At 56.3% G+C, this 16,894-nt stretch overlaps 5 protein-coding genes across 5 annotated transcripts; 3 read left to right on the plus strand and 2 right to left on the minus strand.

Moving 5' to 3' along the window:
- Window positions 1-523: 523 nt before the first annotated feature.
- IDH2 (NAD-dependent isocitrate dehydrogenase) lies at window positions 524-2,151 on the minus strand (the record flags this gene model as incomplete). Its single annotated transcript, XM_053196586.1, has 4 exons — window positions 524-1,315; window positions 1,371-1,580; window positions 1,868-1,927; window positions 2,065-2,151. The coding sequence occupies 4 exons, from the start codon at window positions 2,149-2,151 to the stop codon at window positions 524-526; spliced, it is 1,149 nt and encodes a 382-aa protein (XP_053045987.1).
- A 1,078-nt stretch (window positions 2,152-3,229) lies between these two features.
- On the plus strand, window positions 3,230-4,673 carry SEC5_1 (Exocyst complex component S5; the record flags this gene model as incomplete). Its single annotated transcript, XM_065757191.1, has 2 exons — window positions 3,230-3,569; window positions 3,622-4,673. 2 exons carry the CDS (start codon window positions 3,230-3,232, stop codon window positions 4,671-4,673), a joined length of 1,392 nt encoding a protein of 463 aa, XP_065614404.1.
- A 41-nt stretch (window positions 4,674-4,714) lies between these two features.
- On the plus strand, window positions 4,715-6,489 carry SEC5_2 (Exocyst complex component S5; the record flags this gene model as incomplete). The annotated part of the gene is made up of 3 exons (XM_065757192.1): window positions 4,715-5,463; window positions 5,525-5,717; window positions 5,773-6,489. 3 exons carry the CDS (start codon window positions 4,715-4,717, stop codon window positions 6,487-6,489), a joined length of 1,659 nt encoding a protein of 552 aa, XP_065614405.1.
- Window positions 6,490-7,231: 742 nt separating this feature from the next.
- Window positions 7,232-9,820, minus strand: N0V96_004694 (uncharacterized protein; the record flags this gene model as incomplete). Its single annotated transcript, XM_065757193.1, has 4 exons — window positions 7,232-7,539; window positions 7,591-8,503; window positions 8,556-9,273; window positions 9,330-9,820. The coding sequence occupies 4 exons, from the start codon at window positions 9,818-9,820 to the stop codon at window positions 7,232-7,234; spliced, it is 2,430 nt and encodes an 809-aa protein (XP_065614406.1).
- A 2,253-nt stretch (window positions 9,821-12,073) lies between these two features.
- N0V96_004695 (uncharacterized protein) lies at window positions 12,074-14,715 on the plus strand (the record flags this gene model as incomplete). The annotated part of the gene is made up of 4 exons (XM_053196583.1): window positions 12,074-12,157; window positions 12,225-12,767; window positions 12,821-13,303; window positions 13,393-14,715. The coding sequence occupies 4 exons, from the start codon at window positions 12,074-12,076 to the stop codon at window positions 14,713-14,715; spliced, it is 2,433 nt and encodes an 810-aa protein (XP_053045984.1).
- Window positions 14,716-16,894: the final 2,179 nt, after the last annotated feature.

The following is a 16,894-nucleotide window of genomic DNA, read 5'->3' on the forward strand; positions in this document are numbered from 1 at the left end:
CCGACTCAGGGCAATGACTGAGAGAAGGCAGCATGCTCCTTGCCTTGATGTTGCCGCGTCTGAATGACTCCTTGGATAGATGCTGAGACGACATTGTCTTCCACGAGACGAGGCTGCAGCAAGCCTGCTCGTCCCAAGTCTCACTAGGCATGTTCACGGACATGGCGTCCCGTCAGTGCCAAGATCTGTCGCCTCTTGGACCTAAATGTCCGTTCGACCTGTCAAGTCACCTTAGTCTGCCTTTTGGTCTGTTGGTATTCGTGCCCTTGTTATTTTATTCTACTGACAGCAATTTCGTACATGCGAGAGCAAAAGGACTGTGCCCAAATATTGTGAATAGTCAATGAAGTCAATTATTGCCACCACCATTGTGTTGCCAGTCACTCACAGCCCGAAACCACAGGAACGAAAACACCGAATTTTGTTGGAGCTCATGAACTCATTGAACGACTATGGCTAACGTTAAAGGAAACAGGTAATATCCGTTGTCTAAGATCGTACAGTCTACAGGGGTAGTAGGTATCTACAACTTGGAAATGATGGCGCCGGCAAACTCGCCAGTCTTGGCCTTGCCGCCCAAGTCGCCGGTGAGGGCCTTTCCTTCCGCGAGGGTATCAAAAGCGGCCTTCTCGATTCTGTCGGCGTACTCGCCGAGGCTCATGTGTCTCAGCATCATCATGGAGCTGAGGAGCAGAGCGGTGGGGTTGGCCAGGCCCTTGCCGGCAATGTCGGGGGCGGAGCCGTGGACGGCCTCGAAGATGGAGCACTCGTCACCAATGTTGCCAGAGGGGGTGAGGCCAAGACCGCCAATGAGACCGGCGCACATGTCGGAGAGAATGTCACCGTACAGGTTGGGCATGACGAGGACCTTGTCGTTGTAGGGGAGGGGGTCGGTGACCATCTTCAGGCAGGTGTTGTCGAGGAGCTCGGCGTCGAACTCGATCTCGGGGAAGTCCTTGGCGACGTCGCGGGCAGTCTTGAGGAAAAGACCGTCGGACATCTTCATAATAGTGGCCTTGTGGACGACGCGGACCTTCTTGCGGCCAATCTCCTGAGCCTGCTGGAAGGCGAAGCGGAGGACGCGCTCGGAAGCCTCGCGGGTGATGAGCTTGATGGACTGGACGACGCCGTCGACGACGACGTGCTCAATGCCAGAGTATTCACCCTCGGTGTTCTCACGGATGAGGACGGTGTCGACGTTGTCGTAGGGGGTCTTGTAGCCAGCGACGGATCGGCAGGGACGGAGGTTGGCGAACAGATTGAAGGTGCGGCGGAGAGTCAGGTTGAGGGAGACGTGGCCCTTGCCAATGGGGGTCTGCATGTTCAAGTTAGAATGAGAAGAGAGAGGCTCATGGTCGGTCGAAACATACGGCGAGGGGTCCCTTGAGGGCGACCTTGTTGCGCTTGATGCTCTCAATGGCGGCATCGGGGATGGCGGTCTTGCCGTCCTTGAGGATGGGGGTGACATCGACGGGCTCCCAGGTAACGGGGGCCTTGGCCGCGGCAAAGATGTCCTTGACAGCCTGGGAGATCTCGGGACCGATACCGTCACCCTCGATCAGGGAGACGGGGTAGTTGCCCTATACAAGATTGGTGATTAGTTTTGTTTTCAAGTCGTCTAGATGTCGCAGGTTTGAGCATCTCCAATTGAGTGATTTTGGGGCTGCGCAAAGGGCCGATTTGGGGCATTGCTGTTTGCTCGAGTACCCGTCCATCTGCACATGACGAGTAACATGTGCGTTCAAGAGCAGAGAATGCAGTTCATTTGTCGAGGTTCGGGTGCGCCAGCAAACAACAAAGCCGAGGCCTTTCCTTTGCGCGTAAAATTTTATGGGGCGGGTAGTAACGGAGGAGGGAAATAGCATACGTTGGAGTCCTTGACACCGTGGAACTTGGCGACACGCTCGCTCGAGTAGAATCTAGAGTTCTATGCAGCTGTTAGCAATTGGTTCTATTCGAATGGCTGGCCTGAAGTCGAGGCTCTGCCCGTGTTGCATCGTCGAATCGTCAACGGCGGGCGGGCGGGATCGCGGGACGGCAAGGAATAGGATGAATTGCGCGCACCTGGAACTGAGAGACGGCGGCGGCGCGGGGAGCGGCGCGCATGGCCTGCTGCCGGAGAGGCGCAGCGAAAGTACGGGCGGCCAGCATCGTGTCTAGAGTCCTTTGGTGGTGAAGGATACGTGGAGGCGGAGGAGGAGTGGTCGGGTGGGAAGGATTGGTCGTTTATCGGGAGACGGGAATTTTAAGGTCGGGAGAAGGAAGTGTTAGTAGCAGAGACGCCAGCGGCGGCCAGCCGGATTTGACAGGTGAGAAAATAAACCGCCGCTTTATCGCAGGGGTCTTGGCTGCACCGGCAGGCCGCAGGTGTAAGCGGCTTTGCTACAGAAAAAAAACTTGATTGACTTTCTATGCTCTCAACAGGTTCTACAATCTACCATCATTAGAAATTCTACAGAATTTAACATGTCGTTTTCTGGAAGATGAAAATGTGGTTATGCATACAGTCTCGTACATCTCCATAGTATCTTGTTTCCTGAGTTGTCTTTATCCGAGGTTGAGCATCCCGGAAGTGGGATCCCCAGTAAAGCGGCGTTGTGTCTTCACTGGCATAAGAAAACATCCCGCGGGATTATCGATGACCGACCTCCTAGCACCGACTGCTGCCGAAGGTTTAGCCACAAGTTGAGCCACGTATGCCACACCCTGTGGCTCAGCAGACCCCACCCTCCAACTTTTCTTCGGGTGGCAGGAACGGACATGGACTTTTCCGGCCGATTGAGGACCTGTGGACCAAACCGCCTGACCGAGCTCACCTCCCAAAGTCTGAGTGTGCTTCGGTGAGTGAGATGTCCTCGGTGTGTGCCACAGAATGCACCAAGTGGGCTGCACCGTTGTCAACAAGGTACCTTTGAGCAGTGAGGCAGCTGCCACTTTGTACAGAACACAAGCAGCTCACGTTTCCATTCCATCGTATTGCACCTCACTTGCTTGCACTCACGCAGTGCTCTTTGCAGCTCCGGCACCCCGGTTGCCTTTGTGTGGCATTGTCAACCATTCATTTTTGGCCAATGGAAGTATTCATCTTGTACCTTTGAAACGGCTACACGTACTGCAAGCAACAAGCTCCCTCGCCGACCCCCCCCAGCCGTTCCTCGGCCGGCTGGAATAACGATTCCTTTCCCCCTGTGCGAGCCACCACCACGATTCGAGATACCGATACCCCATAATGTCGTCAGATTACGAGAGAACTATTCTGGATTTTTACCAGCTTCCAAACCCATACCCCGACGAATGGCCTGCCGAGAAGAACCAGAGCGATGCATCCGACGATGAGGACGAGGCCAAGGACGAGAAGAAGGCGAAGCTGCAGCGCCGGAAATCGCGATACCAGGCGCTCGAGAGGGCCGTCAGCGACCGGCGCAGCATAATCCCCGGAGCTCAGTCAGATAAAGGAGGTGTCGCCAACATTGTCCAGCGTGACGAGCCCGATCCCTTGGGCACCACCGACAGCGTCGTCAGGACCCTCCGCCAGCTGGGAGTTCCCATCCAGGACGATCCACGCTTGCGTATGTGGGCTCGATACTGCAATGATGACCAGCAAGACTGACATGCGCCCAGGCAATCGATTCCTCCTGTCCTCGACGACCTTCTCTCCCGCCTTGTTTCTCTCGCAAATGCACGCGACTGCCGACACCCAAAGCTTGTTGACCGGCCTGGACATGTTGTCCCAGTCAATCGATCAAAAGTCCGCATCACTTAAGGTTCTGGTGGAGACCAACTTTGAGCGCTTCGTCAAGGCCAAGGCTACCATTGATAATGTGTACAAGGAGATGAAATATCGCGGCGCCGAGCCGCCTCCGCCGCCAACAACGGGCCGTGCTCGAGCTCACTCCCGCCACGCTAGTCGCAGCAGCTTCCGAGGCAGCAACGGCGGTATGAACCTCGCCGCGTCACTCGGATCCCCCACCTCGGACGCTCGTAAGAAGAACGCCCTGGTCAAGGAAAGCGAGTACGGAGTCTCCGGGATCAAGGCGCCTCTGCTGGATGTCTCTGCCAAGGCGGAAGATGTGTGGGGTCCGGCGCTGGGAGGACGTGAGAAGGAGGAGAATCTCAAGGTTGTGTCGGCGAACCTGGATCAGTTCAAGGAGTACGTCGAACTAAGCTCTGCCATTGCCGAGAGCATCAAACGAAGAGACTACGAGAGCCTTGTGGAAGAGTACAACAAGGCGCGCAAGTTCTCAGATGATGCAAGAGCACTGGCCGCAAATGCCGCTGCGGGCTCTTCAAGCCAAACCGATATCTATCAGATTGTGTTGGCGGCACGCATATGGCACGATGTGGACGAGCAGATCCAGGCCTTCAAGCGGGACGTGTGGCGGAAGCTCGTCACGCTCCACGGCGTCTCCAAGGCCGACAACCTGGGCCAGCAAGACCAGCACATGGAGTTGATTAGTCTGCTTCTCGAGCTGGGCGTCGACGACAATCCCATTTGGGTCTGGCTGCTTAGTCGGTACGACCACCTCAAGGGCAAGATTCAGTCGACGTCAGACCGCTCCAAGGTCGAGGTGGAGGTGCTCCGACGACGCCTGGCCAACGCCGACAAGCCTGGAGCACACGCGGTTGCATCGCATCTGCGGTCTCTGGGCGTGCAGCCGTGGAGAACAAGATAGCCTCGGCCGACTCCGCCGATGTTATAGAGCTGTGGGAAAAGATGCTGGCGTTCCTGTCTAGTATCCTGTCCGCACAAGGCATCCTGGGAGAGGTGTTGGACTTTTGGCAGACGGTTCAAGGCTTCCTGGATGGCAAGATCCAGCGCACGCTGCCTTTAGGGTACAATGGAGAATCGCAAGTCCATCACCAGCTACCAGAGGAGCGTGCTGGAGATTTGCAAAAGGGCACGTTGGAGCTGGTCGACCTGATTCGCGAAACAGTCTTTGCCTTTTTCGCGGGCCCGCCACCCGAAGATATCTCGTTGCTCTTCTCGCCCCTCCCCTTGTCGCCCAAGAGCCCGCCTTCTGCAGGAGCCGGAAACCTCACACCCACCGGGTTCCTGGATCCTCGGCTTAACCTCGACCCTAATAACATTCCTCCTCCTTCGCCCAAGCGCGGTGAGACGTGGGAGAAGCTGGCCTTTTGGCCTCCGTGGTCGAACTCCGTCAGTGGTGTCCACTACCTTTCCAAGATGCTCGCCCTGGTGGGCTCGGGCGCGTCCGACTTGGCGAGCATCGGCCCCGTCGCGAATGGACTGGACCCTGGCGTCTTGGATAGGCTCAAGACGCTTGTCAACATTTCCAGAGAACGATGCGTCACCGCTCTTTGCGCAGCATGGAACAAGGACGCCGAGAACATCAAGTTCGTCGAGGACTGGTACCGATCACCGGAACTAGGCGACCTTACCCGCATGCCCTCGAGCTTTTCCGCGTTTGAAGGCGCGTTGCTCACGGGCATGCAGAAGATTTTGTACATATCCGAAGCCATGTCGAAGCCTGGTGCGGGGGGATATTGTCCTCCCACCGCCTAGTAAACTCTTGCAGATGGTCAGAAGCCAGTACGTCACGACGCTCTATAAGGCGTTGAGCGGCATGGTGGAGAACGCCGAGCGATCTGTCAAGAAGGCCGACGACGATTGGACAACGGATATGGACGGCACCATTGTCGCCTCCGCCGCGCCCGCTCCCAGCGGCGGAAGAGCGACACTCGACGCGGGAGACAGGGTGAGTTTGATTTGTGTGTGGTTTTGGAAGAACTATCTACTGACATTTGGTATAGAACGTCCGTATGCTCCTCACTCTCAGCAATTTGCAGTCACTCCGAGCCAAGGTCGTGCCGAGCCTCAACTCGCAGTTTGAGAATGCCTTCTCCGTCAAACTTAGTGATGAATCCAAAACGATCAAGGATGTTCTGGGCCAGATTGACGCTAGGCTCTTTCAATCATACACCCGCCCATCCATTGAAGAGCTGCGCAACATTGTTAGAGCCGGGGTTGCCTCGCCCGACTGGGTCCCCGAGGTGGGCCAGAAACCGCGGGAAGCGAGACCCTACGTCTACGAAGCTCTGCTCAGTCTCGTGCTGGTCCACACCCAAGTCTCGACCACGGCGCCCACGCTCACCTCGCAGGTGCTCTCGTATCTCCTCGAGCAGACCAGCCGTGAGCTCCTCGAGGCGTTCCGCACGCGACAGAGATACACCCTCGAGGCGCTGATGCAGGCCACCCTGGACGTCGAGTTCGTCGCCCAGACGCTCAGCCAGTACACCACCGACCGCGCCTCGGCGCTCCAGAGCGAGATTTACCAGGAGCTCGACGGGCGCACCGATAACGACGCGCGCGCCCGCCTGCAGAGCGAGCTTCCCGAGATGAGAAGCGTGTTGAAGCGGCTGCGCGAGGCGAGCAAGAACGAGTTTACGTGCTTCAGGAAGATCAAGCGGCCCGGCATCGGACCCTCGAGGACGGGCACCGGCGATTCTGCGGCGAGCATCAAGGGCTAGTGGCCCCCTCCTCAGTGCAGAATGAGGAAGTCGGGTATCTGGGCCTATGAATAGGTTGTAGGGGATGAATTGGTTATGAGAGCCTTTGGGTTGGGAGGTATGGAAGGTTCTGGGGTGCGACTCATGTCGTGGACCTACATTGCGTTCGGGGGAAAGAATCGCGCCTGCCAGATTGGGGCGGGCGCATGAGTGATGAAATGTTTAATGTCGGATAGCCCATGTTTTGCAATAAACAAACAAGTTCAAGGTACACGGTCAGGATGCAGTGAGGTGTGAGGTTGAGGGCAGAAACTGTGATTTTGACTTAAAAAGGGGGGTATCTACCTTATCTACCGTGACGAATTCTAAGTGAACTTTTGATGTGTCTTTCTTGACAGCCCCATCTATCTAAAGAGAAGAAGCCAACTGTAAAAGCCTTTTTTTTTTGCTTTTCCGTGTTCCCCTGGTTCCCAAAGTGCCAAATGTCTTTCCGCCAATTCAAGTCCTGTGGTTTCCTTTTTCGGTTCCTTTGTATGGGTTTTGCTTTTTAGAGTGTCTCCAACGGAGATGGTGGTGTTTGTGGTGGTAGTAGTCGTACAATCATTAAGGGTGCTTTTTTTGTGTTTCCTTGAAAAGATATGCTTTTTTTCCTTTCGTTTCAGTCATTCATCGTGAATTTGCGTGTGCGTGCCGTGCATCCTTTCATGCAACACGCAGCAGCGGCTTAGTATCCGGTGTAATACCGCCACGACCAATCCCCATACTAGGGCAGATCAGTCGGCAACGACTCTGTGGGAGTAGGGGCGGTGGGAGAGGCTCCCGTCATGGGGGTATCGGGAACGGGAACGGGTGAGGCTGAAGCCACGGCCACAGCGGAAGGGTGAGGCGGGGCATGAGGGTGAGGAGGTGGAGGTGTGCTGTGGCCTGAGCTGGAGGCGGTGACGGCGTGGTGGTGTCCGTGGTCGCCCTCCTTGGGTGGGAGCAGGACATGGCTGCAAAAGTGCAGTTCGAGGGAGCGCGAGGTCTCTGGGCTGAAGGCGCAGGTTTCGAGCTTGCGGACAACGTCGTCGTCTGAGAGATGTGGTCAGCTTACTTCCCATATCCAAGGACATTCAAACTTACACTCGAGGTTCAGGGCCTGGAAGAACTCGGCCATGATGTCAAAGTCCGATTCGCCGAGGTCGACGACGCTGAGCCGGCCATCGAGGGTGCGGAACGTCTTGGGGTGAGACTTCCGAAGCGTGAGGAGCATCTTCAAGAGGTCGGCAATGTCCCGGCCCTGGTTGACGTACATAGTAGGAGGGCGGTCGAGGGGCCAGCGCTGGCGGAAGTCGTCCATCTCCCACACCTTGAAGGTCCAGGTGGTCTTTTCCAGGCAGTGGAGGAGGATGAGGATGGAGAGGTAGACGTCAAAGTTGATCTTGGCCTTGCCGTTTTCCAAGCAGCGCTGGAGCTCGCTGATGAGCTTGTTCGAGACGTTGTTGGCCTTGCGCTCCGTGGCGGCGGACAGCTGGAAGGTAATGAGGTTGTAAATGTCCTGGTCGTCGTTACCGGCAAACTCCTCGGGACCAATGGGTACGACGACGCCTTGGCGCTCTTCGGATATGCACCAGCCTCGCTCTCGGTCGAGAATTTCAATAAGACCCCAGAGCTCAATGGCGAGCTTCAAGTTCTTGCCCGTCGCCTTGTTGTCGGGAAACTTTTGCGCGGCCGCCAAGACGACTTGCATGAAGTGGGAGGGCTCGCGCTCGATAAGCGTCGGAAGAATCAACTTCAAGAACTCCTCCATACGGGCGGGGAGGTCCTCCTTGTCTTGATCAATCATGACAACTCGAAACTCCGGCTTTGTGTCTGGGCTCGTCGTCTGCTCTTCCGTCTCGCCGTCGGCTACAGGACGCTGCGGGCGGGGTGTGAGCAAAGCTGCGAGCGTCAGGCTCGGGCTATCCTCCCACAAGGAGACGACGAGGGAGGTGCCGTTGGAGAGCAGCTGGTACTTCTGTCTGGCGTGCTTGACCCCTAGTCTGCGCCAGGACCACTATCAAGGCGGCCGAGTAGAGGGTAAGCTCTTGGTTCAGACGAGTGCGAACGCAGGGGTAGGTCCAGTGACGCGGGCCTTGAATCTTTCGGCATTGGTCGCAGGGATCGTTGGTGCCGCAGGTCTTGCGGAGAATGCGGCATCTTATGCAGGCGCCCTTCTTACGAGCGGCCTGAACCTCCTTGCGCCGGAGCGGGTTGTAGGCCTTGCGCTTGTGCTCGCTCTGTGTTCCGTTGCCGATTGGCATACGAGTGCCTCCTCTGTTGGGAGGAGGTAACGTCGGAGCTACGTGAGTGGCTACTGTGGGGATGTGGTTCGTAGTCATATAAGTCATCTCACCCCAGGGTGGTTGAGGTTGTTGCTGCTGCTCCGGTTGCTGAGGCTGCTGGAGTTGCTGAGGCAGAGCTGGTACGGGGATGGTTTCGACAGAGACGACGGCGTCTGGTTTGAGTGTCTCATTTGGTCCCATCGCTGGGCTGACGGCCTGAAGCGGCTCGGTGTGCTCGGCAGTAGCCATTTCAGGGTCCATGAGGGAGTGAGTTAGGCGAGCAGTGGCCGCGGCGGCGACGGTGAGATCCGATGAATCTAGAGGCGGGTCATTTGGATGCTGAGTGGCAGCCTGCAAGTGTTCCATCTTTTCTTCAGTTGTGAGGAAGCTGAGAGGGTTGGTGCTGTCATTCGAGGTGGATTCTGTGAAAGTCAGCTCATCTGAGTTCGCGATCTGAATTTGAGTCGAAATAATGAGAGGTGAGATGAAGCAGCGCTCCTTCCTCGTGAACGAAGAAAGGAAAAGTAAAGAAGAAAATTTTCATACCCTTCCGCTCACGACCAGGTCGATTTTCGTAACTGCAGGGCGGGTTCTCGAGGGGTGAACTGCTCTTGGACTTCAAAGCCAATTCCGAGTTGTCGAACGGCGGACTCGGATCGGTCGCGACCAAGTGCTGAAGGGGCCCCCATCTCATTCTCTCCGACTTGTCGCGAGGCTTCTGCGAGCGTTCGCAGGGCAGACCAATTCTCAGGTGCTTCGGGGGCGACCTCGGCGACGGCGACGTCGAGCTGGTTGAGTGGGAGATTCATTGACCGCGGGGCTGATGAGCCGGAGTGAAGTCCGGCGAAACCGAGTGCGGCGTTGATGCGTTCTTCAGGTGTGATGGCCGGGCACTTTTCCGTAATGTGCTTGTGTAGGACCTCGCCTCGGCCCTTTGGGAAGTTTTCACCACACAGCTTGCAGGTGTGAGGGTATCGGTTGCTGGAATCAGGAAGTTTGGGGCCCCGGGTGAAATATTCCCCCACCACGGGGTTTGGTTTTCGACCCATGGTGTATTCTTTGGTGAGTATTCCAGGCTGAATAATCCAAGGAGTTGCCGTTCTTGGCTCAAACTTGGTTTGTTGACCTCTTACAACTCGATACTCGAGATTCGGCACACCGCAGCGTGGTGGTGACCGCCCAAGAAATTCTGCCCTCGAGGTCGATATGTAGGAATTGGCGACGGATCAGCAATCTGAGATGCCGACACGATTAACTGTTTGATCCGGAGCAGGTCAGAGACGCCACTGGTCAAGAAATGCCTCGCCGGGCTTTTACCAGCGGGCGACAATGAACGATAACGTGGGCTGGACCTGCGCGATGCGATGCGATTCACAGATTCTGCCACGGCTCACCGACGTTGGAAGCGACAAAATTCTCACACCGCTTCCCATGTCGGATAAATTTCGTGGTGGGGCCGAGCAGATCTTTCTGGTCACGTGAGAGTCCCACTTACAAAACCTCTCACCACTGTGTAAGTATCCAAGTACCTCGGAATGCCCATTAATAGGTGCCAGACTCTGTCAGAGCACTCGCTGAAAGGGCAATCCAATTCATCAGTCCTTGGTTTTTGAAGAATAAGAGCTGTGAGGAAAGGCATGAGTGTGTAACTGAAGTTGAAGTTCTGTCGCAGCATTGAGCTTGGTCTCAGAATACCTTAGGTACATAGACACTGCTTAAGGTGACCAAGCCAATTTGAGATTGGTACCTTTAGTTTGAAAAGGCTCTGAAAATGTCATCTCAGAAAAGATGAAACGACTGATGGTAGATACTCATATTAGATAAGACACAAACTCAGGTATTCGAATGACGCACACCTTGAAGTTCAAGTCCAGATTCAAAGGATTCGACCCTCCTACACTGGACAGATCTAGTGGATGTACACGTGCATTGGGAAAGACGTCTCATAGGCCCTGAGTTATCGTCGAATCACCTCCTGCATCGTGCAGCAGCGGCCAGCCTGGGCACTTCGAATTGTGGTGACGGAGGGAGAGAGGGAGACATAAGGAAATCAACTCAAAGATGCTAGTAATCTCAAGAAACCCTCGACAGCAGATCATCATCTACCCATCTCATCCAGACTTGAGGTGGTCAAGAGGCAGTGGCTCGTGTTCAGTTGTTCCTGAAAAAGGTGGGGGGAGGGGCAGTCCCGTCGGGGGTGTCTCGGGGGCCGCGAATGAGTGGGTCGCTCCGGGCACGGGCCGAATCAAACGACACGGCGGGGTGACCTCGGCCGCCGTCTCAGAAAACAAGAACGCGCCGCATGCGCTAAGGTAGCGCCTGGCTAACATTATCTCTGTTGGAGCTGGTCTCCTTTTTTCCCCAATGAACTTGAGTCTCGGCATTTTGGGGGCCCCTGATCTTCGTCGCCAAACTCAATTCCACAAGGTGCCTGTCCAACGTGCTGGTTCGCAACACACTTTGAGTACCTCACCTTATTCTTAGGCCTTTTGGGGGCAGAAACTCTACTTTCCGCAACCCTACTTCAAGTTCCAACAGGCGCGACGTTTCCATGCACGACACCCCGGACAAAGAGGAACTAGAACCACCTTTACCACATGTTGGGGGTCGCATCCGTCTTTTCCGCCCCCCCCCCCCTCGGCCGGGCGCCTACAGTCCTAGCTAGACCAGGGGGTTAGCTACGCGACGGCCGAGCGTGATGTGGGTTACGATGCCACGCTTGCCCCCTCGTGACGAACCAGTCAAAACACCAAGACCTTTGCGTCGCTACCATGGCATTTCCGTGCCGAACCGCATCAAAGCTTTTGGATTGTCACCTATCTCCTTTGTGTGTCTTAAACAGTAATGCCCACGCTCTCATCTATCTGCCTTCTTCTCTCACACACTCTCTTTTGATCTCACATCTTCACGGGGACGTCACCCTCCATTTACCGTCGCATATACGACCTTCGTCCAGTCATAGTCTCTCATTTTGGCACGTTGTATGTCCCTCGTTACCCCCCTCTCCCTCTTACGATCCTTACAGCAACGGGATCCCAGCCCCGTGGAAGCTCCTGCAACGTCGTTTCGTGCCCTCTTCATGAGGGTTGAATCCTTTCGTTTGGATGAGATCCCCCTCACTGTCGTTCATCTGCCATTTCATCTTGGATCATCAGATTGAAGTGCCATCGGGAAGTAAACATAGAGGTTCACCCTGTCCTCTAGTATTGATAAGAAGAGTATAAAGACACTGCTTCGTCCCGTGTCTTATATGAGTTTCGTATGAATTAGGTTACTCATATCCATAAGAGACCATTATCAAAATGCGCAGAACCACTCTGTTTCACCTCACATCCACCGTGGTGTCAGCGCAGTCCGCCGATCTCGCCAGCCATGTCCTAACAGACGTGAGTTTTCCAAATTCAGACGTGAAACCCCCCATTCGTACAACCATGTTAACAAGAAGACACCCAGACCGGCTCCGTGGGAGGCGGAAACACCTTCCCGGGCGTCTCCCGCCCCCTGGGCATGGTCAAGCTCGGCCCGGACCTCGAAAACGGCGTCGACGCCTACTCGGGCTACCTTCCGGCCGGCAACTTCACCGGCTTCTCCATGCTCCATGAGTCCGGCACCGGCGGGGCGCCCAAGTACGGCGTCGTCAACCAGATGCCCGTCGTCGGCGTCCTGGACAACCCATTGAAAGTCAACCAGAGCACGGATACCCGGGCTCGGCCGGATGAGACGGAGCTCGGGTATTACAGGGCGTTTCTCGGCTCCGGGGTCGTGGTGGAGTTGGGGGCTTCGGAGAGGGCTGGGATGTACGCGTATACTTTTCCCGGGAACAATGGCAGCGGCAACGGCGCCAGCGAGGCGAGGAATAACATCATAGTGGACGTCTCGCATGTTTTGCCGTCGTACAGAGGGCAAGGTCTCGGGCAAAACTACCTTGGCGGAGGAATCGAGGTATTTAATACCAGCGATGGGTTTCACTACGAAGGGTACGGGTACTACGATAATGTAAGTCCATCTCTCTCTCATGTCATCGAACTACAACTGAGACCTTGTACCAGGGCTGGAACCGCGCCGCCGAGTGGAGAGTCTTCTTCTGCGGCCACTTTGACCAGCACCCCTCCTCCTTCAAAACCTTCCTCGGCACCGATCTCACATCAGACGTCCTCTCTGCATACGGCAACGAAGCAAACACGTACGAATCCCGCACGCAGCGCCTGGGTGCCGTCTTCACATTCACCGACTCGGCCGTCACGTCCCGCGTCGGCGTCTCCTTCATCTCGACCGCCCAAGCATGCCGCAATGTCGATGCCGAGATCCCCGCGGGGACAAGCCTCTCGAATGTCAAGAAGGCAACCCGCGAGGCGTGGACGACAGAGGTCCTCTCCAAGGTGACGACAACGGAGGCCAACGCGACCAAGCTGGATCAGCTGTACACGGCCTTGTACTTTATGAACCTCCTCCCCACCAACAAGACGGGCGAGAACCCGCTCTGGGAGTCGTCCGAGCCGTACTACGATGACATTTTCACCTTCTGGGATACTGTAAGCTCTGGTCTCTCTCTCTCTCTCTCTCTCTCTCTCTCTCTCTCTCTCTCAGGATCTCCGTAGAACCCAACATCTAACAAACAAAGTTCCGCTGCACAACCTCCCTCCTTCAAATCCTCCAACCCCAAGCCCACGAAGAATTCATCCGCTCCACAATCGACATCTGGCGCCACACGGGTTACGCCTCGGACGCCCGCTCCTCCTTCTTCAACGGCGCCGTCCAAGGCGGCTCTAACGCAGACAACGTCCTCGCAGACGCCTACGTAAAGGGCGTCCGCGGCGCCGTCGACTGGACGGACGGCCTCGCCGCCATGCTCACAAACGGCGAGTCCCCTCCACCGCCCAACAACGACCCGCGCGACCCCTCCTCCTCCACAAAGGAAGGCCGCGGCGCGCTGCCCGACTGGCTCGATCTCGGCTTCATCTCCCCGACCTACGCCCGCGCCGTCACGCGCGCGGTAGAGTACGCCGTCAACGACTTTGCAATCTTCCAAGTCGCGCGGGGCCTGGGCCAGGACGAGACCGCAACGGCATACCTCGCGCGCTCCCGCAACTGGCGCAACCACTGGAACGAAAACATGACGGCTCACGGCTTCAACGGTTTCCTCGGCCCCCGCAACGAAGACGGCTCGTTCCCTCTCCCAACGCAAAACCCCCTCGACTGCGGCGGCTGCTACTGGGCCGAGGCGTACTACCAGGCGACGCCGTGGGAGTACACCTTTAACGCGCACCACGACGCCGCCCACCTCATCGACCTCGCCGGCGGACCCGAGCTCTACGCCGCGCGCCTCGAAAAGACGTTCGAACCGGGCGGGTACGCAGGCAACGCCGCGTTCGGTAACACAATCTTCAACCCGGGCAACGAACCCTCCTTCGGGACCCCCTACCTCTTCAACTTTGTGAACAAGCAGCACCTCGCCGTGCGCCACGCCCGCTTCGTCGCGAAGTCGTACTACAAGCCCACGCCGGACGGGTTACCGGGGAACTCGGACGCCGGCGCAATGGAGTCCTGGCTCCTCTGGAACATGATTGGTCTCTATCCCTTAACGGGCCAGACGACGTTCCTCATCGGCTCCCCCTGGTTCTCCGATTTGACCATCGCCCTCGGCGGCGGCCGCGAGCTGAAGATTACTTCGACGGGTGGGTCCGAGGACGTCTACTACGTCCAGAGCCTGCGCGTCAACGGGCAAGAGTGGGATAAGACGTGGGTGACGTGGGATGACATCTTTGCCGGGGGCGGGACGCTGGAGTTTGAGCTGGGGCCAGAGCCGGTGGAGTGGGCTACGGGAGAGCTGCCGCCGAGCCCGGCGAGCGTCGTCGATAGTCGGAAGGGGGAGGTCGCGGCGCTGAGGCAGCAACGGCAGCGCCGGTGGCGTGAGGAACGGGACGAACAAGAGGTGGTTGGATGAGTTGTTGTGTTATGATATGTCTGTCTGTATGATGGATGACAATCATCTGGAACAAAAGGCAAAAGCTCGGCCCCCGATAGGGGGCCTACGAAAGATCCAAGGAGGCCCATACCGACCTCTGCCGTCATGTGAATGAAGCTTGGATTTTTACAAGAAACGGGACTCGAACCCATGACCCATGGGAGCGGGGCAATTCAGAACGAGCTGGCATTCCCCGCCACGCCATGGGCCTTGGTGATAGTATCAAACAAATTTATTCCCTATAGAGGTATGGAGCGTGCGTGGAGGTGGAATACGCCAGAGACGAAGAGAATATAATGTATATTCATGAAAGGGAAACACCAGCACTGTACCCAGATGTATTGATACACAGCAACCCCCCAACCCCCCCAGCTAACATCAGCCCGTGTGATGAACAATGTACTCGTATTCCTCGCAAACTCCTCGCTATGCCAATATTGCTGAAACATAGAACACGAGAGTAAGGGTATCGAACTTATAAAATGCAAAGCTACCTCTGTCCGGCAGACTATTTCAACGGGACTCGCCACCGCCCCAAACATTCTTGTTGATCTCTTCGTCATCCCCGACGCCAAAGTTCTTATTGAAATCGTCTTCTTGCTCGCTTTCCGCCCACGGCGATGCTGTTGCTTCTTGTAAAAGGGGAGACGCCTCCGGTTCGCTGTACTGCTTGGAAACATTCGCTTCGGGTTCGGTCTGTTCCTCGGCTGCAGTCGGCTGAGGTGATGGGCTTTGAGGCTTGGATGACGGCCCAGAGGCGGTACGATCGGGGGATGTCTCAGCCGCAGCGACCTGTTTTTGTTTCTGCTTCTTCTTCTTTTTGATCGTCACTACAGCTGGCTCGCTAGGCCGAGGAGAAACACGCAGACGCTCAACCGTCGACCGTGGCTCGGACGCGAATCCTAGGCTTCCCTGAGAGGACATGTACCGTTGGCTCAGGGGCACATTTGCAGTGATGACGGGGTACTACGCTTCGTTAGCAACATTTATCGTCATGACATTCTTGCGGCACTCACATTCCAATCGCCAAACTCCAACTCGCGCGCCTTGTCGTAGAGACGCTCGTCGTCATGGTCAATCTCGGGTTCGCCGGTGAGACCTTCATTGAAGGTGCCGTTGGCAGAGTTGTACTCTTCACTCGGGCCACCCGCAGTTCCTTGGAGCAAGGGGTCTCGCTCATTCAAGTTGCGGTTCGTCTGGCGATCAACCTGGCCAGGTGTCGGGATCCAGTACTTTGCCTTACCGCCTCTTGTGTACCGCATGCCCTCGTCGAGTCTTCCCAGCCTGGCGCGAGACTCTTCGTGCGCCATGATCTTGTCTCCCGAGTCGAAAAACCGGTAGCCATACTTGTCGCCCTTGAAGGTTTCCCTTGAATCTTCGATAAGATCCTTGACACCGAACGCATCGCGGAACGCAAATTTGACGGGCATCCGTGCCGAGGAAATCCTATTATCCGCGAAATCGTGCCACGAAAACGCATACCAATGGGCAATGGCGAATGCCGGCATCTCGATACAAATCAGGGCGTCCTGGATGGCGGCGGCCAAGTTGTCGGGGCTGTATCCCTCGACATTGTCGGGGATGGCTCCGAGCCAGACGAGGATAGACAGGAAGAACCCTTGCCAGTACGAGGCAAAGATGATCAGCTTGACGCACAAGAACTTGGGTACCGGACGGAAGGGCAGCAGATCATCATGCATGCAGACCCAGAACAGGCCGAGTGAGTATAGACTGATCGTCACGCTGAGGTTGTAGATGATGCCGCTCCATAGGTAGCCCGACTCTACGCCAATATAGCCCTCCTGGTAGGTATCTGTCGCCTTCATGATGACGGTGGCCAAAGCCAGGATGGGCTTCAACCACGCGTACTGCAGAATGCCGCGCTTGATGGCGAGGAACGTGTGAGGATCGGAAATGTCGACGCGGGGCAGCACATGATGCATAGGCCACAGGTGGGAGACTGGCTCGCGGCCGTGGGTCATGATGATTAGAGCGCGTTCTCCGCTGAGATAGTTGATAAGTAGCTGGAAGAAGGTGTAGATGGTGAACGCCTGGCCTTGTTAGCACTTGTAGAACAAAAAGTGCCGCCAAGCTATAGTCACCTCGTAAATGTCTCGGACGGGGTCGAGGAAAGACGAAGCCTTGATAGAGACCATGC

The sequence above is a fragment of the Colletotrichum fioriniae genome (assembly GCF_027942845.1).
Source record: "Colletotrichum fioriniae strain IMI 355084 chromosome Unknown scaffold_4, whole genome shotgun sequence".
Classification (NCBI taxonomy): domain Eukaryota; kingdom Fungi; phylum Ascomycota; class Sordariomycetes; order Glomerellales; family Glomerellaceae; genus Colletotrichum; species Colletotrichum fioriniae.